Raw genomic sequence first — 22,077 nt, forward strand, 5'->3', positions numbered from 1 at the left:
GCTTTCTATGCATGCTTTTGTATTTTCTGTAAATGTATGTATGTATCCCATAAAGAATACATATACTGTATTTATAAGCAGCCCTTCTATGGGAGAGAAGTATATGTGATTGGATCACATGTTTATTCTCGTGAATTTCCCTCTATTTTAGCACAAATAATAGAACTATGTGCTGCAGTCATTTTTTAAAAAATACTTTTATTAGATATTTTCCTTATTTACATTTCAAATGTTATCCCCTTTCCTACTTTCCCCTCCAAAAATTCCCTATCCCCTCCCCCTCCCCCTGCTCCCCAACCCACCCACTTCCACTTCCTGGCACTGGCATTCCCCTATACTGGGCATAGAACCTTCACAGGACCAAGGGCCTCTCCTCCCATTGATGACTAACTAAGCCATCCTCTGTTACATATGCAGCTAGAGCCATTGTCCCTCTGTATGTTTTTTTTTTGATTGGTGGTTTAGTCCCAGGGAGCTCTGGGGGTACTGGTTAGTTCATATTGTTCCTCCTAGTAGTCACTGTTTTTAAAGTGTTGAAAGATCAAGCTTTAATTTGTACACTGATAGCCAATATCTATCTATCTATCTATCTATCTATCTATCTATCTATCTACCTATATCCTTTTTAAGATATTGCTAATTCTCAAATTTTGCAAATGTTTATGCACATACAACTCAAGTTAAGAGAAAGTACGGTCCTTTAAGGGACTGTCTTTGGACATTTAAGAACTTATCCTGGACAAGACCCCTTAAGGCAATGCCACAGCGGATTAGTATCCCAGGCAGATTATAGGCCTTACACAAGAACAATTGGCCCTATAATCTCATTCTTTACATCATCAAAATAGTAATGGCTTGAGATGATAATTTGGTATTTTTAGAGAATGTTCATGTCAAAGTGTAAAGACTTGTTCTCAGTGTCCTCAGTTTCTACCTGTACCACATAACGGTGTTAATTCTCTAGGACTTATACTTAATCAATTATTGCAAATGGATACTCATATATCTGATTTTAGAAAAATAAGATATGTTCATGTGACTATTGACACCTTTTCAGGCTTTCTAGTTGCAACTGCTTTAACAGGAGAAGCAACTAAAAATGTAATTACTCATTGCCTGCATTATTTTTCTATGCTTGGTGTTCCAAAACAGATTAAAACAGATAATGGAACTGGCTATTACAGTCAAACATTTGAGATGTTTTATCAACAATTTAATGTTACCCATATTACTGGGATTTTTTAAAATAATTCTCAAGGTATTGGGGAACTTTAAAACAACAATATCTTCTTTAAAAACAAAAAAAGGGGGGAATTATGCCCTCCAAGGTCACCAAAGGCACATCTTGCCTTTGTCTTATTGTTTTAAATTTTTTGCAAACTGATGCTAAAGGTCAGTCAGCAGCGATCACCATTGACATCCAGTCACTTCTGGTTCATAGGCCATGGTTAAATGTGAGACCCCCTAACTAATACGTGGAATGGTTCAGATCCTGTTTTAATATGGGGGAGAGGTTCTGTTTGTGTTTTTTTTTTTTTTTTTTTTTTTTTCACAAAAAGCAGATGGAGCCCGATGGCTGTCTGAAAGATTGGTTCGTCAAGTGGACACAGATCCTGAGTCTTCTAGTAAGTGTGATTCCCATTATGAAGATGGCTAAAAATTCTTATCAACCAGCTGAGTTAATTTGGAGCTTAGCCTCCACTATTGCCTGAGAAGTAACAGTTTTTTTCTGTTGATTGTCAAAGCCACCTCCCCCACACCAGGAGGCCAGGCCTTGTGTCTGATGGTTGCTAATTTACAACTGAATTGAGTGCTTGGGACATTCCCCATGAGACAACCTTAATCCTGTTTGCTCTTAACTCTTGACTTAGTATTTTAAGCAGATTGGTCACTTTCACATAGGATCATCTTTGGCAAGCTCCATCATTCACCAAGGCAGTTATTCATCGCTGTGAAGAAATGCATTGAGTGCAGATTGTGGCTTTGGTCTGAATGGGGAAAAGGTGTGCTATGAGGACCAGCAGTCAAAGACGGCCACTAACGTTCTATGACTCTTATCAACCTAAGACAGAGGCATTTGCCAAGAGGCTGTGTTTGTTCATAATAATCACTAAAAGGCCATGTTTGTGCAAATAAACACAGCAAGCTGTGTGTGTCCTCTGGGATGGGTAAGAGAGAGTATAGACACAGACCCAAGCCAGCACAGTTGCCAGCCACCATAATTCCCAGGTGGGACCATAGAGCATAAGTAAATCTTATGCTCCAATCCAGCTAATTTTTAATAAATAAAAAGGGAGGAACTGTGCCCTTCCCACAGCCTTGGGCAGGCTAAATCAGACTTTGTTTTGCCACAGTTGGCTAGCCCACCTAGGATGGAGTCTTAAGACCTAGGTGAAGTCTATTGTCCTGCCACATCTGCAGCTTCCTGCAAGAAGCCACTACCTGCTGAGCAGCTGAGCTTGTCTTCCTGGCAAAGTGGGGATGGGTCAGACTTAAATTCAGACTTAAGAATTACACATTGGGCCTTGATCAGAAACTTTGTCTTGGTCTCTTTCTTCTCTTGTCTATCCATCCCATCCATTCCAGCTTTCCTTTCAGGAACCCAGTTCTCCCTGGCCACTGGCAGCTATAACTAATATGAATATACACAGCCAATAACACTTAATGGGTACAAAATTTTCATGACTTGTTATTACATGAGAAATTTATATTGCAGGCTGACTATGAGATCAAACTAACCTCTAAAGAAAGGTAGTTTCTTTATTGATTTTCACTAACCAATCTGTGCACCCTGCACACTCCATATGAATGTCTTTACAGAACTGTATGTTGCTTGTAAGTTTTGTGTACTGCAGGATGAAAGAAGAGAAAGACAGTCCTGACAAGATCCACACTCCAGGATGTTGAGATTCTGGGACCTTCCATTCCAGGTCCTTGTTTGATTATACCTCAACTACATAGAAGCTGCTTCTTTAAGACTTGCTTTGCGAACTTTTTCAAAATAGCTAGCTCTCATATCCAGCCTTTTGGACTGTCATAGTCAAGATGTCAGCTAAGCAATGAACTTTCTCAGAACATAGCGACTGGAAGGCAAATCATACCAGCTAGCTCTCCTTTGACAAAGCCAACTTTCCTATTTCCCTTTGGACCTCAGAAGGTAATTCTTCACCCCAATTCATCTGGAAGCAGAAAAAGAAGACCATTATCCCAGTCCCTTATGTTGAGATGAATGGTTCTGGTTATTTTACTAATTATAGATATGTTGTCATTTTAAGGGATACTTTACAAATGTAGCTTTGAACAGGGAGGGAGTTAGAGAGCTTAAACCCAGGGATTGCTACCTTTCCTTTCCTCTTCTCTATTCTTCTTCTTAGGTAAAGTGGAAGGGGATGGAAGAGAAAAGGGGGGGATATTATAATATCATAGAAATTTGAGAAATAGACAAATAGGAATAGGCTATCAAATTTACTCTTGAACAAAACATTTCATAGCTATATCTTATGTTGGTAGAAACCTTTATAATTGTTACAAAGTTAAAGTTATAATTTCTGACATTGGTACAGAATTTATTCTTGATTTATTGTGGTATAGATTTAAGGTTTTCATTAGTGTAAATTTCTTCTATTGATACAAAGAGTTAAGAATACAAAGCTTAGACCCAGTCCTTCTATAGCTACTATTACAAACTGTTTTTAAATGTTTAAGCAATACGAGTTAAGGGCCAGATAGCAAACTCATGGTTCTGAGTTAATTAAAAGGGTGTTTTCAAGACATTTCAATTAGGGATGGCTGAGAGTAGGTAAGGATTAACAGTTAAGATATAATTTGCATAGATAGTTTTCTAAATCATCAGAGAACCACAGAATGTGACATTTAATGTTATTTGGTCATTTGATGCTGAGACATATCTGCTCCTGACAGCACCCCCTTTCTTCGGTTCAAAGAAGATACTGAGTGTCTTCACCTCCAGGGGAAGTTGTTTATTGTGGCAAGTTGTTTATTGCTCACTTCTTTTACAGACCTATACTGTCCATGAGAAGACACAAGATACAGAATAGTTGACAGCTTAGTTCTGCCAAGACAGAATAAATTAGTCCTTCATAATTCCTGTTTCACAAGGTCTGTCAGTTGATCCTGGGCCAGAAAGCTACAGATTGATGCACCAACGTGTTGCAGACTGGGGGATTGTCCAGGTGATCCACCGTCTCTATAAATTGGTTAAGTTTTGGAAGCTATGTTTTGTGCTCCTTATATTTTAGGTACTATTTAAGTTGTTCTGGGATTTCTGATGGGGTGTAGTCGCATAGCTAACCCAAGTTGTTTAGCATTGAGAGAGAAGACATAGATTTGAGAGGCTTGTTTTCAGATGGTATACAATCTAAACTTAGGACATAATTCAGGTGTAGAATTAGGCCTTTTTAAGTTAGATGGATGGCAGTGTGCTTTATCTAATTGAAAAATTGTTGGACTGGATGTCATTTATACCTTATACTATGCAATTTACTTGTCATAATTTTTCAATATCTGGGAGAAGAGGTTTTTTTTTTTTTTTATTTTATTGGACAGAAAAGGTGAGAAGGATTTCCCTTAATTATCTGATGGTTAATAAAGACGACAAATAACCAATCATTGGGCAAAAGTGAGGAGGTGGCTTTTCTGGGCAAGTCAGGAAGAAGAGGGAAAGAGGAGGAGTTGCAAGGATGGTGAATGGAGGACAGAGGAAGAGTTCTTGGAAGGAAGGTGGAGCAGAAACACATGGCCTGGAGAAACTGCAAGTAGCAGGGATTTCATAGTTGGGGAAGAAAGTGGTGTAGAGGCCTATCTGTGCAATATAGGTGTACAGGTTATAAATATATAGCTGAGTTGTGTTTTTCTTGCATGGGCTTGTTGGGGGTAGAGATTTGCCACAAGGCATGCCCACTTCCAGAACTTCAGAGGCCATGCAGGCTGCCAGAATCCCAGCCACATCTCTGGTGGAAGGCCTCTGCTCCAACAAAGGCTACCTGGGTATCAGAAGTCTAGCCATCAACTTGGGTAAAGACCCTCTATTCAACTACAGGCCACCCTGACCAGAAGACCAGAGAGGAAACAGAAACCAAGGAACAAAACACCTGTCCAACAAAGACAAACACAGAAATCAGCACCGAGATCTATAATCACCCTAAATCCAGATGCCTAGACACCAGTGTAAGAACACAGCCACAGCAAAAGCAATATGCCACCACCAGAACCCAGCTATCCTACTACAGCAAGCCCTGGATATTCCAGCACAGCTGAAGCACAAGAAAATGACCTTAAGCTGAACTTTTTGAAGGCGAGGGAGGCCCTTAAAGAAGAAATGAATAAATCTTTTAAAGAAATCAAGGAAAAGAAACAAAAATAGGAGGAAGCTCTTAAAGAAAGCCAAGAAAAAAACAGAGTTGAATGGAACATACAAAATTGTTCAAGCCATAAAACTGGAAATGCAAGCAATAAAGAAAACACAAACTGAGCAAATGAAAATATAAAATCTAGGTGAGTGAACAGGAATTACAGATGCAAGCATCTCCAACAGAATACAGGAGATGGAAGAGAGACTCCTAGGATTCCTCTTCTCTCCTTTGGCAACATGCATTTGGAAAGATTCAAGAAGCTTGTGTGCTACTGTGATGGTTTATATATTCTTGGTCTAGAGAATGACACTGTTAGAAGGTGTGACCCTGTTCCAGTAGGTGTGGCCCTTTTGGAGTAGGCATGGCATTGTGGGTATGGACTTTAAGACCCTTATTCTACTTGCCTGAAAGTCAACATTCTGCTAGCAGCTTTCAAATCAGGATGTAGAACTCTCAGCTCCACCTGCACCTCGCCTGTCTGGAAGCTGCCATGTTCCTACCTTGATGATAATGGACTGAACCTTTGAACCTGTAAGCCTGCCCCAATTAAATGTTGTCCTTATAAGAATTGCCTTGGTCCTTATGTCTGTTCACAGCAATAAAGCCCTAACTAAGACAGCTACTATGAGACTATATCTTGAAGAAAAGTGTCCATTACAAAGAGTTGGGTGTTGGATCCTGACAGAGAATTCTAGCTCCCTGCACACACTTAGTGGGTTGTGTCCAATGTTGTCAAGTTCTTTTTAAAATGAGTTCTCACTATCTCTTGGGCTCAAGAAATCCTCCTGCCTCAGCATCTGAGTAGCTGGACCTACCAGCACACACCATCCTGTCTCACTGTGCCAATCTGTGATGGTAACTGAATTCTGAGAGGTATAGTTCCATTCAGATCACATGATGTGAATATCAATGTCCAATCCCAGTTAGTTCTGCTTTTCTCATCACTGGGAAGCAACCTCTCTTTCTGTTAAGATGAACACAGAAACTAGAGATAACAAGCCAGTGCCTCCTGCCTGAGTCTTTCCTACCCCACGGTCCACACCTACTCTTCCTGAAAAGCAGATGCTCTGTTTCCTTTCCTCAAGTTAGGAGTCAGAAAACTGTGCCAGAGAAAGGTGCCTGCTACAAAGAATGTCTACAGAGCAGTCCACCCGGCTCCAGCACACCCCAGTGTTTCCTCCAATGGGAGCCAACTGCTTTTCCTCCAATGGGAGCCAACTGTGGGTCATGGTTTATGACCTGCCAGACAGGTACAGTCACCCAAAGTCAAGTTCAGAGGGAAATCTCACATTGAGTTTATAATGTCCTTCTGATCATGGAATAGCATATAAAAGATCTTTTGAGATGAGGTTTAACTCTGTAGTCCAGCCTGGGCTAGAACATGCAATATCCCAGGCTAGCTCCAAACTCATGCTTCATTCTCTTGCGTGCAGGTGCTGACATGATAGCATGTGCCACCACGCTTAACAAACAACATGGATTTTATTTTTCCTAAAATAAATTCCTTTATTCTAAAGGGGGGAAAATCTCTTTTTCTTGGGAAAGTAATATTCTTTTTTAAATTTAAGGCAGGGCTTCTCTGTGTAACAGCCCTGGCTGTCCTGGACTTGCTTTGCAGACCAGGCTGGCCTCAAATTCGCAGAGATCCACCTATCTCTGCCTCCCAGGTGCTGGAAGGCACCATGCCCAGCAAGAAAGAAAGATTCTCCAGGCTGGAGCAATACATTTTTTCTTTATGAATACTTTCAACTACACAGTTCAAAGCACATAGCATCTTTTCCCATGCTGCAAAGGTGCCTCTTACCCACAGATAATCCATGACCTCAGAGGCACATACTTCCTGAAAAATAATGTTCTGGATAATTGGGAGAGAAGCCTCAGGGCAGAGGAATTTCCTACTTTTCATGTCTGAGAAACGACCTACACCTTTTATTCCCCGGAGGACTTGGTGGTATGTTTTTTGCAGCTCTGTGTGGCAGCAGCCATTCAAGCAGCTGGGATGTGTGCATGGGAGAGGGAATCAGAGAGAAACTCACGAGTGGGTTTCCAAAAGCATTTACACATCAGAGCACGGCACCAGGGCCTCATGCTAAGACCTAGTGAGGAGTGCCTGAGTGGTGTTACTTGTGCCTGTGCTGAAGGGTCAGGACCAGGAAAGCAGAGCCTGTCCTGTAATATACACAAGTCCCCTGGCCTCCTGTGCCTTAGTTTCCTTGTTGGAAAAGAGTGGATGGATCTTAAGACAAACTTTCCACAGTTTCCACAGGGTTTACACCTAGTAAGTCAATACTGCATTCTTTTAAACACACAAATAAGTATTTACATATACTTAGTTAACTTCTACTTCACTTACAACTGCTGTAAAAACTGCATTCCATGCCATGCTTGAAATGTTCCAAAGTTCAGTTCAGTGAGTAAATTGCACCCAAGGTTTCTAAAATAATAACAACAATAAAAAGACATAAGCCAATGAAAAGATACTCTCTAGGATATTTGTATTTCTGGTGATTCTAATTTATATATAATTAAACATAACTCACTTTGCTAAAGAATTCTGAGGATGACACTGGCTTTTGATTTAGATATTTTATATTTGCATTATATAATACATTAGCCACAGCAAATGTTCAAAGTTTACTTCTCTGAGAGGATTTTTAGCACCATTGACATTTTGGCTTGAGCTACTCTTTGTTCTATAGGTTTGTCCTATATACTGGAGGATGTTTAGGGACGCTATGGTGTCTGCTCATCAGATGCCAGCAGCTTATCCACAATGCCAAGGGGGCGCTGTCACAGTGAGTGAGAACTGTCACAATTTACTCTGACTTATCAGAATTCTCACATTCAGCTTTATTACAGACTAAACGGATTTGGCATAGAGTGTTCATGACTTCCGACCAGCAATAAAGTGTTAGCTATTGTACTGATAATTTGATATACCGACCTCTATCTCATTTACTGTGCTCTTATCTGTCCTACTAGGTCTCATCCCAGTCTGCTGGACTTTGCCTCCCAATACAGTCTTACTTTCCTGTTGCACACGTACATGCACATGATGACTGCCCATATTCGAGGAAATGTGATGTTTTATCTTTATTCCATTTCCTCTCTTGTTCTCCATCCTTCTACACTCACATCTCACCCTTCACAGTGCATCTTCCACATCCAGAATACACATATACATCTAGGAATGTAGCTCACTGGGAGGGCACTTGAATAGCAAGTACTGGACCTTAGGTTTGTCCCCATCACCAAAGCAAACAAAATTTTAAAAATGCAATATTTATTTTTTTTTTGAGTCTAGCTTATTACTGAGTCCTACTAGCAAAGTTTGAAGTCACCAAGGGGGATTAAATTTTAAATATAAAGGGGTTATAATTGTAACTTACATATACTTCAAAAAAGGTAACGACTCAAATGTCCTTCTTTCAATGTAATGTATTTTATTGCAAGATAAATCCCTAGGAAACATAAAAGAGAAATATTGCTTTGCTTAGCTAATAGATATCTAGTACGTATAAGTAATAGAACTTAGAGTTGGAAGTAGAAAATACAATGTTTTTATCTAAACTGTAAACCTTTGGATTTGAATATTTTAAAGCCACTCAGTCCATCCATCTCCCAAGAGTCTCATCCTTGAGGATATTCAAATATATAAAATAAAACTATAGATCTTGATAGATTATGGAGTTAGTCATTTTGAGAGACTATCTGACTTTTTATGTGTTTTTCCACGCAGGCTAGGCTGCCTTCAAACTCCCAGTGTTCCAACCTCGGCCTCCTGAGTTCTGAAATTACTAGGTAATTCCAGGTACCCAGGCCTCGGAAGACACAGGTTCTCAGCTCTACTTCAGACTTGCTGACTCAGTAACTGTCACTGAGGAGTGATGCCAGAACCCAGTTCTAGCAAATGCTTCAGGTGACGCTGTGAGGTTTTTCTGGCTGTTTGCTGGCACTGCTACAGTGTCATGGTCCTCGTCGAGGGACCCTGACTTGGCTTTCAACTCCCCAGAAGGTCTGGCTGTGGTCATGAGCATACCTCTAACAGGATTTTAACTTTCATCTCCACTCTGGTGTTTAGAGCCTAGCATATTTTTCCCTGGGACGATACCTGTCTGGGGCTGGTGAGATGTCTCAATGAATATGGACACCTGTGGCCGAGACTAATGTCCTGAGTCCGACCCTCTAGACCCCCATGGTCCCATGGTGAAAGGAGAGAACCAAGTCCTGCAAGTTGTCATCTGATCTCCATGCCTGTCTCTGACAAGAACTCTCTCTCTCTTTCATATACACACACTAAACAAAGATGTAATCATGTGCTCTTACACACACACAGATACACACTAAGCAAAGATGTAATTACACACACACACACACACACACACCCCTTCAAATTAATGCAGGTGGCTCTCCTTTAATCTTAGATGTGATGTCTTGAAGAGTTAATTCCTTCTATCTTACTATGCTTTGTTTGTTTGTTTGTTTGTTTTTTGTTTTGGTAAAGGTTAGATTAGCAAACATTTTAGGCCGTGCAGGTCACACATAGTTTATATTGCACATTCTTTATTGATTCTCTTTTTTTTCTCTCTTTCAGCCCTGCTAATGGTTTGGATATAAAGTAAATCCACTCCGTCCAACCCTCCCTGAAGATAAGAAAGCGTGCACTGGAGACTTGGTTCTCAGCTGGGAGTCTATTGATCACCAAGACACTAAGGTCATCCACAAATTAACCCACTGATGAGTCCCTTCCTGAATGCACTAGGAGAAGGCTGGGCCTGACTGGAGGGAGAAGGTGTGTGTGGGTATGGCTTATTGCTAGGCATTTCTTCTTTCATTCTTTCTAAGGCTTTGCTCTACCACAGCCTTCCAGTGTCATGCTCTGCCTCACCACAGGCCAGAAACAATGGAGCCAGCTGTAAGGAACCAAAAACCTCTGAGATGAAGGGCCAAAATGAATCTTGCCTCCTTAAGTTGTTATCAGGCACCCTGCCACATCAGCTTGCACAAGTCCCATAAGAGTGTCAAAGCACTCCCAACTCATGGGCTACAGTAAATGGGAACATGGACCAGACTTGATGGAGGTACGGCAAGATCTAAATAGAAGCATATGCCTTAGAAAACAAGGGCCATGTGAGTCTCAGTAATGGCTCAGATCTTCCTAACATCTTCCTTCTATAAATGGCTTTCTTCTGCTTGAAGCTTGTCTATATGATTTAGGAAATTTAAAATGCATAAAAGGCATTTTAATGTTAGAGATAGGCTGACACCCCCACAGACAGACATAACTGCAGATTTTCTTTTATCATGTTTTTAGAGCCAGGCTCTTGCCTAGCAGCCCTGGAGCAGGTATGAAAGCCACTATGTAGACCATGCAGAGCTCCAACTTGCAGCAATCCTCCCACTTTCCACCTCCTCAGGGCTGGAATTATAGGCAAGCACTGCCAAACTACTCAATAATTGCACAATTTTATTGTTTGAAGAGATGTTAGTATCTAATCCATCCACAGACAACTCATTACTTACAAATAGATATGTTCAACTAACTTACAAAACCTGGAGGGTTAGCAGGCCTTCGAATGACTCCTTATGTAATTCAGTCAGGCGATTTTCGCTGAGAATTCTGGAAAATTAAAAGGTTACCTGGATCAAAAACCATCAATCAGACGGAGAACATTGGTGGTGAAATGGGATGAAGAGATACATGCTGTCATGTGCTATTGCCTAGAGTGTAAGTTGGCACTACTTATTTTTAGGGCTATTAAAATTTCATATGTACAATGGTCTCCATCCTAAAGGCTCTATTTCTAGATATCTGGTCTATAGAAACACTTGTCCAAGGTATACAGAACATTTATTACAGCCAGACATGTAACAGAAAAGCCAGATAGTCTCTAAACACAAGCAGGATAATATTAAATTCTCATGGATGTGTACATACTATGAAATATTATGCAGGACTGGAAAGAGTAACTTTCAATATCACACAGTGAAAATATCAAGTTGCAGGATGTTATCAGTTATGTAAAAATGAAAAAGGAATTTGTGCTAAATCTATTTTTCTATATGTGAATATGGCTGGGAGGATCTATACCAAAATCACAGTTACAGTTATCTATTCTAGTTAGGTTATTTCAACTTGACGGAAACTAGGGTCCTCTCTGAAAAGGAGATCTCAACTAAGATGATGTCTCCACTGTGGGCAAGTTGGGCATTTTCTTTATAAATTATTGATGCGTGAGGGCCCAGCCCACTATGGGTGCTGTCTGTCAGCCTGGGGCAGGGGGCCTGGGATGAACAAGAAAACAAACTTCCCAAGCCCAGAGGACCAAGCCAGGATCATGTGAGAGCCAGGATCAGTGTTTCTGTGTAGATCCTGCTTCAATTCCTGACTCCTGCTGGCTCCTTTCTTAAGCTCTCAACACTCCTTTCCGGATGGGTTACAATTGTAAGATGGAGTAAACTCTTTCCTCTCCTGGTAGCTTTTGTTCATGGTCTTTATCACGGCAAAACAAGACTAACACAATCACCCCAGTGGTGAAAATTTAGAGCACAAGGAAGATTTCTCTATATCTGATATTAAATTTATATCCATTAAGAATGGAATTATAGGTCAGGTCTGGTGGCACACACCTTCAAGCCAGCACCCAAGGAAGCAGAGGCAGGTGGATCTCTTTGAGTTTCAGGCCCATCTGGTCCGCTTAAGTGAGTTTAGATCAGCCAAGGTGACTCAGAGACACATTGTCCCAAAAAACCAAAAATGGCCAAAAATGTCATCGGTGACTTCTGCATGACAGACAAGTTTAAATTGTCCGTGCTTTCAGGGAGAGTCCGTAAAATTTAATCTAAAAAGTTGGGCAGCAAAATGATCTCAAGGGAAAGGGGAACTTGTTGCCAAGACTGGTATCTGAGTTCAATCCCCTGGCCCCCCCATGGTAGGAGGAGGAAAGCAAAGTTCTACAAAGTTCTGACCTCCACATGCTTGGTGTGCTCATACGAATGTGCACAAAATAAAATGGAAAACAGGTTTTGGCTGAATTGATGGTGTTTGAACCTATGGCCTCATGTGTGCGAAGCAACTGTTCTCCTCTCTGTAATACATAGTCACCACAAAATTTACCAGAGAAATTCAGGCAATAGAGCTTGATTTGGGTTATGAAGAGGAAATACCTTGTCTCGTAGGTATTTGCCTCAAAGCCTAGACCAAGAAGGAACTTACAGCGCAGTGGGCTTTTTTGTTTGTTCGTTTGTTGTATATTCATATTTGGAGAAAACATACTCACAGTTTCTCAGCCCAACGGTATGCTTTCCATACATTTTTGTCAATGTAAGAAATAACATTTCCATGGAAGTTTCTGTGAAGAAACAATTTGCATACTTGACTAAACAGGCAAAGAATCGGCAGAATCAGTAGACATCCTCACTCTCTCATGGAGGTGCTCAAAGAAGAACAAACGACAACACCAACTTTCTAATTCCCGGATTTCTCAGTTTCCGAGGGAGCGCAGTTAAGGGTGCAGGGCTACTGGTGCAAGCCACGAGACATTTCCTCAGAAGGCAAACTTCTAACCTGTGGGCTCACATTCCACTCCTCTCTGTGTAGACTCTAGAGCCCGACTCTAAATGTAGCCAGTCACTAAATCCTGTCTTCTCTTTCTCATGGGCTGTCATGGTGGAGGGCCTGGAGGCCATTCTATTTATGGATTTTAAAATGGTTCAAGATATGAGAATGGTGGAATATGCCCATGATTCTAGCACATGAAAGGCCCAGATAGGAGAATCAGAAACTCCAGACTAGATTATACTACTGTCCTATCTTTATTTTACTTTTTAAAATTCTCCTGTCTTAATTTTTCTTTTCTTTCCTGAAAACTTCCTAAATCTTGTAGTTTTTCCATCTTTCTTATAATCAAGCCTTTGCCTAGGTTGAACTCTCTGATTTTACTGTTCAATAAATACAGGTAAAGGTTTACTGTACCCTTGCCCCTCTGTATCATTTTTATGTTCTAGATACAACACACATAATATGTGACTTTTACAGTTCTCAGCTGCAAGGTGTGCACAAAACATTATATATCCTAGGACAAAGATAAGTGTCTGAACATAACAGAGACTGCAAGTATTAGCAGCTGACACTCATGGATGCTAAGAACTATGGTTCAGTATTCCAAATATTCAACTAAGCCTCACAACAGTCCTATGAAAGAGTAGCCGACAGCCTCCCCCTCTCCAATTACAGATGAGTAAGTTCGTGCCTGGCTAAAACATCCTTCCTAAAGTTGCAGAGCTACCATATGAAAGACCTGGGGTCCCAGCTGCAGGAGTCCAGCTCTGGAATCTATTCCCACCTCTCTGATGCATCCTCACTAATGAGATGAGTTATAGAGAGACTGGGGTGAAAAAATGGAAGAGCCAACCTTGAGCTCATTATAATTACATAATGGGGCTAAATAAAAACAAATTTGGAAATAGAGGCCACCACAAAAGATTGGAGGAGGCAAACTGTAATAAGAAGACAACTTCACAAGCGAAGCTAAGAGCAGAAAGTCAGTCGTCAGTCAGTGTTGGTTGGGGTGACAAGGAAAGTCTAAGAAGGCTTTGAGGTAAAGGTCACCATGTAAGCATAATGCAAAACAGAAATAAGAAAAGGCGATTCTTACAAAATGGTTAGGGTGCCCTTGTGGGTGCCGGGTCTCAGCACAGGCACCTGGTGGAGTCTCCGTTTTGGGCTGAGATGACTACACAACAGTGTGTGATTTTCACACAAGCAGAGGTCACATATGTTGGTGCTTGTGGAGACATTTGGTTTCATTTGAAAAATTAAATCTTTTTCTGTATTAAAATTTCCAGCATATGGAGTTATGGTAGGTTCAAGATCCATAGGTTCAAGTGCGATGCCACTTGGTATTTGCTGAGCTGTGGTCTCAAGCATAGTTGCAAAAGGGCTTGCTAGTATAACAGACTGTGGTGTTGTAGAAGATTGCTGACTTGTGGGTGAAGGCCACATTGTGACTTCACTTGGCTTTGGCTGTTGAGTCTGAACCTGGCTTGACTGTGAAAGTACCACCTCGTAGTGTGTGGAAGGAGGGGGCATAGTTGTTAGGTCTGTATACTGTGTAGTCTCTGGGTGAGTAGTTGGTGAGGTTGTGTACTGTGTAGTGTCTGGGTGAATAGTTGGTGAGGCTGTGGACTGTGTAGTGTCTGGGTGAGTAGTTGGTGAGGCTGTGGACTGTGTAGTCTCTGGGTGAGTAGTTGGTGAGGTTGTGGACTGTGTAGTCTCTGAGTGAGTAGTTGGTGAGGCTGTGGACTGTGTAGTTTCTGGGTGAGTAGTTGGTGAGGCTGTGGACTGTGTAGTGTCTGGGTGAGTAGTTGGTGAGGCTGTGGAATGTGTAGTCTCTGAGTGAGTAGTTGGTGAGGCTGTGGACTGTGTAGTCTCTGGGTGAGTGGTTGCTGGGACTTCAGGTTGTGTAGTCTCTGAGTTTAGATGCTGAGATTGACCATGAGCAATCATGAGAACTGTCTCTTTGAGATGTACAGGAGATTGAGCTGCAGTCTCCTTCGATGACTCCGTCGACTGAACTGGTGCAGAACGTTTAACCATTGTAGCAGGTGGCGAAGCTAAGGAAAATTCTGGGTGTGAGGGATGAATTGTGACTTGAGTTGGGTTTCCATGCAGGACCTGAACCTGGTCTTCAGATAGAAGGACCATCTCATGGTGCGTTAGAGGGAGAGCTGTACTACTGTATGTAGCTGCCAAAAGTCCATTCTCTACACTGGATATTGTAGGTATATCATGCTCTACTTTTATATGTTGATCTGTGACTTTAGGAGAAACCAGATGCGGAGTTTGATCCTGAATTGGTGTGATTTCATAAAACATGGGAGCTTTTGCTGTAACCTCCTCATGTGGTCGTTCAGGTTCAGGAAGCATCTCTTGTATATGTGGAGAAGTCTCAACATTTAGATTGGGGCTTGGAATTACCGTAAGTTCTAGATTCAAAGGTTGATCTGTAACTTCAGTTAGATTTGGATGTTGAGTATAAACTTCTCCTGAAAGTGTTGTCTGATAGTACTGTGGAAGAGAAACTACTGTACTTTTGTGTGGGGTTGTAGGCTCTGAACTTCTGGTGAGTTCTAGGTCCAAAGGCTGAAATAAGGCCGCAGTCAGTGTTTGATCCTCAGTTTTATCCTGATCTGGTGTTGGAACTGTCACTTCTGGGTACCCTGGTTTTGGAGTGACCACCTCTTTAGCTGAATATGAGGGCTGAGTTTTTGTCTCCTGTTCAGCTTGAGAAAGTTCTACTTCAGGAGTAGGTTGTGGAGACATGCTAAGTTCCATATCCAAAGGTTGAAATGTAACTTCACTTGGGTGTGGATGCTGAGTGTGAACCTGTTCTGGAAGTGTCACCGGAGGGTACTTTGGAGGAGGAATTGTAGTCTCCTTCAAGGTTGCTAAATTGTCAGCCTCTCTGGCAGGCTCTGGATCCGGGTCCAAAAGCCGAAATGTGATGATGGGTAAGGTTGGATTCTCAAATGCATCTTGACTAGGTGTTGCAAGTGTCACTTCCTGATAGACTGGAGCTTGAGCGACAGCTTCCTTTGGTGGATCTATAAGCTGAGTTGTGCTCTCCTGCGTAGTTTGAGAAAGTTCTTTCTCAGTATCAGGCTGTGGAGTTATGGTAAGTCCCAGATCCAAAGCTTGAACCGTGACTTCAGCTGGGTTTAGATGCTGTAAGAGAACCTGTTCTGGAAGAGAGTACTTTGGAGAAGAAACTGTAGTCATCACCAGGGTTGTATAATGTTCAGCCTCTCTAGTGGAGTCTGAAGTTTCGGTAAGTTCCAGGCCCACAGGCTGAAGGGTTGTTGAGTGCGCATCTTGATCCTGACCTGGTGTTGGAATTGTCATCTTTTGATACAGAGGGGCTGGAGCTACAACCTCTCTAGGTGGTTCTGTAATCTGAGTTGTGATCTCTGGCATAGGTTGAGGAAGTTCCTCAGGAGCAGACTGTGGACTTATGGTAAGTCCCAGATTCAAAGGTTGAACTGTGACTTCAGCTACATAGGAAATGTAATCCTGAAGGTGCTCTGGCGAAGGAACTATAGTCTTCATTGTGGCTGTAGGCTGCTGAGTCTCTCTGGTAGGCTCTGAATTTTTGGTGAGTTCTAGGTCCAAAGGCTGAAATGAGACAATGTGTGAAGTTGGATACTCAGTTTGAGCCAGACTTGGTGTTGAAACTGTCACCTCTTGATATAGTGGAGTTACAACCTCTCCAGGTGGTTCCGTAATCTGAGTTGTGATCTCTGGCATAGTTTGAAGAAGTTCCTCAGGAGTAGATTGTAGACTTATGGTAAGTTCCAGATCTAAAGATTGAACTGTGACTTCAGCTGTAGGCTGCTCAGTCTCTCTTGTAGGCTCTGAACTTATGGTGAGTTCTGGGTCCAAAGGCTGAAATGAGGCAACAGGAAGTGTTGGATACTCAGCTTGGTCCTGACCTGGTGTTGGAACTGTCACCTCTTGATATAATGGAGCTACAAGTTCTTTAGGTGGTTCTGTAATCTGAGTTGTGATCTCTGATATAGTTTGAGGAAGTTCCTCAGAATTTGGTTGTGGAGTTATGGTAAGTCCTAGATCCACAGGCTGAACTGCAGCTTCACTTAGGTATAGATTCTGAATGTGAAACTCCCGTGGAAGTGTCACCTGAGAGAGCTTTGGAGGGGGAACTGTAGTCTCCTTTGGGGTTGTAGAGTGGTGAACTTCTCTAGTAGGCTCTGAACTTATGGTGAGTTTCTGGTCCAAAGGCTGAAATGAGACAGCAGTGAGAATGGGATATTCAACTCCATCCTGACCTGGTGTTGGAACTGTCATCTTCTGATACAGAGGGGCTGGAGCTACAACCTCTCTAGGTGGTTCTGTAATCTGAGTTGTGATCTCTGGCATAGGTTGAGGAAGTTCCTCAGGAGCAGACTGTGGACTTATGGTAAGTCCCAGATCCAAAGGTTGAACTGTGACTTCAGCTACATAGGAAATGTAATCCTGAAGGTGCTCTGGCGAAGGAACTATAGTCTTCATTGTGGCTGTAGGCTGCTGAGTCTCTCTTGTAGGCTCTGAATTTTTGGTGAGTTCTAGGTCCAAAGGCTGAAATGAGATAGCAGGTGGAATTGGATATTCAACTTGATCCTGACCTGGTGTTGGAACTGTCATTTTCTGATATAGAGGGGCTGGAGCTACAACCTCTCTAGGTGGTTCTGTAATCTGAGTTGTGATCTCTGGTATAGCTTGAGGAAGTTCCTCAGGAGTTGGCTGTGGACTTATGGTAAGTCCCAGATCCAAAGGTTGAACTGTGACTTCAGATGGGTATGAAAATGTCACCTGAGGATATGTTGGAGGAGGTGTCCTCTTTGGTTCTGTAGTGTGGTTGGCCTCTGGAGTATACTGTGAAGTTATGGTGAATTCCAGGTCCAAAGCCTGAAAGGAGACAGTGTGTTCTGTTGGATACTCCTCTTGAATCTGACCTGGTGTTGGGCCTATTATTTGCTGTGTTAGAAGTTGAGTTACAATATTGTTCAATGACTCTGGCAGCTGGTTTGGGACCACCTGCTGGGTTGGAGAAAAAACTATCTCCTTTGGAGGTTCTGAAGCCTGTGCAGGGGTGAGCTGTAGCACTAGAGATGGTCCTACATTCTCAGCAAGGTCTTCAAGTTGAGACAAGCTCAGGTGCTGAGTTACAGAAGGTTCTGCACCCATAAAGGAATCTGGAGGTAGATACAGCCCCCTATGCTGAGTAGGAAAAGGATATATATCTTCGTGGAGGTCTGCTTCCTGAGTTATGGACTTTTCCTGAGAAAATTGAGTTTCAGGGAATGCTGGTGTATAGGAAGGATATTCAAAATGGACTTGTGAATATTCAACTTGTTCAGTGGGAACCTTAAGGGATTCAACTTCCATAGAGGACACTGCTTGGTTCAAATGTATAACTGTGGGTTTATGCAGCACTGAGGTCTCATATCTGAACATTGCTTCTAGATCCTCAGGTGAAAATAACACACTATCTGCCACTGGAGAAAGAAAGAAACCTTCTTTGGGTGGTTCTAGATGCTGATCTGGGAGTTCTTGCTGAAATGGTATAAATTGTACACCTGGAGGGTGCTTTAGGGGTGGAGACAAGTTACCCTGCTGACCTGAAGAAACTTCCTCAGGAAGCTTTGCAGGCTGGGTTAGGACCCATTGATAAACTGGAGAATCTTGATGAGTTTCAGGGGGCATTGGATACTGACTTGTAACTTCTTCTTGCTGGTCATTTGAAGGTTCAACTCCCTGTTGGCTTGAAGTTTCAACCTCATTAGTCAACTCTGGAGGCTTAGCTGTGACATTGTATGATGCGGGAGGATGAAGTTGAGTCTGAATCAGGGGAGGACCTGTTGCCTCATAGTGTGCTGAAGGTTGAACTATCATCTCATTAGGGAACACTGGAGGATTCACTAGGGTCTCCTGCTGTGCTGAAGAAAGTCCACCTTCCTCTAGGAGCTCCGGATTCTTATCTGTGCTCTTCTGCTGACTTAGAGAAGACTTCTCATACTCAACAGGCTCTGCAGATTGAACTGGAGCCTCCTCTTGATTTGACAAGAGTTCAACTTCTTCCGAAGGCTCTGGAGTTACAGCCGGATGTGTATGGTGAGTTGAAGTGTTTACACCCTTGTCTGAGATGGCAATTGGTTTACCTACAACCTCATGAAGTGCCGGAGGAGGTTCCACCTCTGCTGTGGGATTTTGTGCTATGGTGAGCTGCACATCTGGAGGTCTAACCATTGTAGTGGGCGAGCTAGAATGGTGAGTTCGATGGTGAGCTGAGGGTGAGCTTGTCAAATGATGATGCTCTGAGGTGTGAATTAGAATTTCCAGCTTAGAAGGCTGAGCCAGCTGTTCCTGCTTGTAGCGAAAAGAATCCCTCTCTTCAGTATACTCTGAAGGATGCACCGAGGACTCCTGCTGGGCTAGAGAAGACTCGGTCTCCCTGGTAGGCTCTGAAGTTATGGCAAGCTCCAAATCCACAGGTCTAACGGTAACATTTGGCCAATGATGATGGTGAGCTTTATTTGGAGCTGGCTGGACTTCATGAATTGGTGGCGTGTCAACTATAGTCTCAAAATGGGATTCTGGTGCTTGAAGTGGAGCCTCTTGCTCCACTGGAGACTTGACTTCCTCAGGGAGCTCTGCAGGTTTAACTAAGACTTCTGACTGGTTTTCAGGACCTAATCCCACCTCCTCAGGAGATTCAGAGGGTCGAATTGGCTGCTGTAGTTCAATAGGAGAAGGTTCACCCTCCAGAATAGGACTTGGATGTTGTGATGGGATGTCCTCTTGGGTTAGAGAAGACTCCTCATCCTCCTCTTCCTCCTCTTCCTCCTCTTCCTCTGGAGGCTGAGTTAGGAATCCCAGGTATCTTTCAAGTGATCCAACCTCCCCAGAAGACTCAGAAGACACAGCTGGCTGCTGTTCTAGGCTATAGTGTCCAACTTTCCGAGGAGGACCGGGAGTCTGAGTCTCTTCCTGAACTGGAGATATCTCAGCTTCCTTAAAAGGTTTGGAAGTTATTGTAACTTCCACATCTGCAGGTTGAACTGTAATCGTGGGCAAAGTATAATGGTGGACTTGATCCTGATTGTGATGTGAAACTGTTGCTGCTGGAATTTCAATTATATTTGGCATAGAGGGTTCTGGAGTTGGGATCCTAGCCTCTTGCTCAGTTGGAGGATTGACTTCTTCAGGAGGCTTTGTACGTCGTGCTGGAACTTCTAGCTGGCTACCAGATGCTTCAAGGTCTTTGGGGAGTTCTAAAGACTCACTTAGGACCTCTTGTTGGACTAATGAAGGTCCCAACTCCTCAGGAAGCTCTGGATTTGGAGCTGCGGCCTCCTGATGGGTCAATAAAGTTTCTATCTCCTCAGGACCCCCTGAAAACTGTTCCAGGGTATCTTGTGGGGTTGATGAAGGTTCTACCTCCTTAGGACTCTCGGGAAGATGGCCTGGGGCTTGCTGCTGGCTCAGAGTCTGTTGGGTTTCCTTATCTGCCTCTGACATGACTGTAACCTCCAGATCCTCAGGCTTCACTGTGACATTTGGCAGTTTGGAGTGGCGAGCTTCATTTCTCTTTGGAGAGGGAGCATTTCTGTCAGGATGCTTTAGGGCTGCAGCTTTCCCAGAAGCAAAATGATGTTGAACTGGGTTTTCCTTTGGGACTGAAGGCTCATCTTCCTCGGGGAGCACTGGGAGATACTCTGGGCTTTCGTGGACCATATCAAGGTTCTCTGACTCTTGAGTTTGTGCTTCCAATGGGTATTCAGGATGTTCAATCTTCTCAGAAGGCCCCTCTCGGTTTGCCTGGGATTGCAGAGGCAAGCTCTTAGAATAAGCTTCATTCATATTTGGATCCCTATACTCATCCACCACAGTTTTTTTTTGGAGTTGAGATTTTGCAAATTGTTTTGTAGTTCCGACAACCTCCTTAGCAAGTGGCCTGTGCTGAACTAGTTCTTTTTGTAAGCTCTGGGGTGAAGCTATGAACTTTGTTATGCTTGAATTCTCACTGTCCAGTGGCGGATCAGGTATTTCAAATAACTGGTCATCTGCAGCCTGATCTAGACTGGAAATACTTTTGAATTGTGGAGACTGATTTTGATCCCCATTTAGCTTTGGAACGCTCTCCAGCGGTTTCCTGGGTGGAGTCATTTGCTTGGCCAAGTGCTGATGTGGAACAGTGAACTGATCTGACTCTGGGTGAGACGCCACAGAGGTATCCATAGCTTGGAATGAAAGAAAACTGTCCTTCAGTTCCCGGGGTGGGGAGAACATCTGGGATGGAGCAGAGGAGCCCAGGTAATCAAGGGCCCCCTCACCTGCTTCGGATGGATGAGCTTTCGGGGATTTGGGTGCTTGGTCAGAGGGGTGCCAAGACCAGGGTTTGGTCCTCACCCAGGGCTCTGAAGTCAAACGAACTGGGTTCTGGACCCACTCCGCAATGGGATCCGCCTGGATCACTACCAGCAGAACTTGTCCGGTGAGGAGAAGACTTGGGGCGCAGAAGCAGAAACCCAGTGGAGTCATGACACGTGATAAGGACATGACACGTAGTATGGAGGTTATCCGCAATACTGGAGTGCGCTGGCAGGAGATAAACTGGAGGAAAGGCCCGTCACCTCAGGGAGCCTTGGCAACTGAGGCTGCCGTGCCCCGCCCTTTATGACAAGACACCTTTGTTACAAAAGCGTCACCAAGTGGATTCTGCACTATGAAAGGAACCTTCCGCACTATGAAAGGAACCTTCTACGTGACAGGACCTAAGTTTCCATTACCCAGGCTGAGAAGAACACCGATTTCTTCGGGGTGTACTAACTGTAACCCAGATTTAAGTCTCATTCATAGGTCTTTGTTTTTGTGGGGGTGGACTTCAAAAGAAAGTATCCAGGCTCTCTCGGGAGGGGGAGACAGGGAGCAGAAGGGGGAGGGGGAAGGCAGGGGTGGGCTGATTCAAAAGTGCCTGTCCCGGTCTGGCTCTTTAACTGTTACTCTTTTTCAATCATAAACAATCCCAAGTTATAAACACTAAAATAGACCAAAAGGTTGCCGGTGTTTTGGTATAAAGAATAATTTTGTAAATATGTTCAAAATATGTTCTTCCCACACCCAAAGAGAAATACTTAAGACGTTTGC

General features: G+C 42.9%; 1 protein-coding gene across 1 annotated transcript in view; it reads right to left on the reverse strand.

Annotated features, from left to right (window-relative positions):
* Lrrc37a (leucine rich repeat containing 37A) overlaps positions 1-21,630 on the reverse strand; it is a 54,302-nt gene extending 32,672 nt beyond the window's left edge. The window contains exons 1-5 of the mRNA XM_011249376.2: positions 14,030-21,630; positions 12,653-12,724; positions 10,921-10,992; positions 8,762-8,833; positions 7,726-7,806 (exon numbers count right to left, since the gene is read on the reverse strand). Of these exons, the coding sequence (XP_011247678.1) occupies positions 7,726-7,806; positions 8,762-8,833; positions 10,921-10,992; positions 12,653-12,724; positions 14,030-21,489 (7,757 nt within the window). The 5' untranslated portion in view covers positions 21,490-21,630. The remainder of the gene's footprint in view (positions 1-7,725; positions 7,807-8,761; positions 8,834-10,920; positions 10,993-12,652; positions 12,725-14,029) is intronic.
* Positions 21,631-22,077: the final 447 nt, after the last annotated feature.

The sequence above is a fragment of the Mus musculus genome, chromosome 11, assembly GCF_000001635.26.
Source record: "Mus musculus strain C57BL/6J chromosome 11, GRCm38.p6 C57BL/6J".
NCBI lineage: Eukaryota > Metazoa > Chordata > Mammalia > Rodentia > Muridae > Mus > Mus musculus.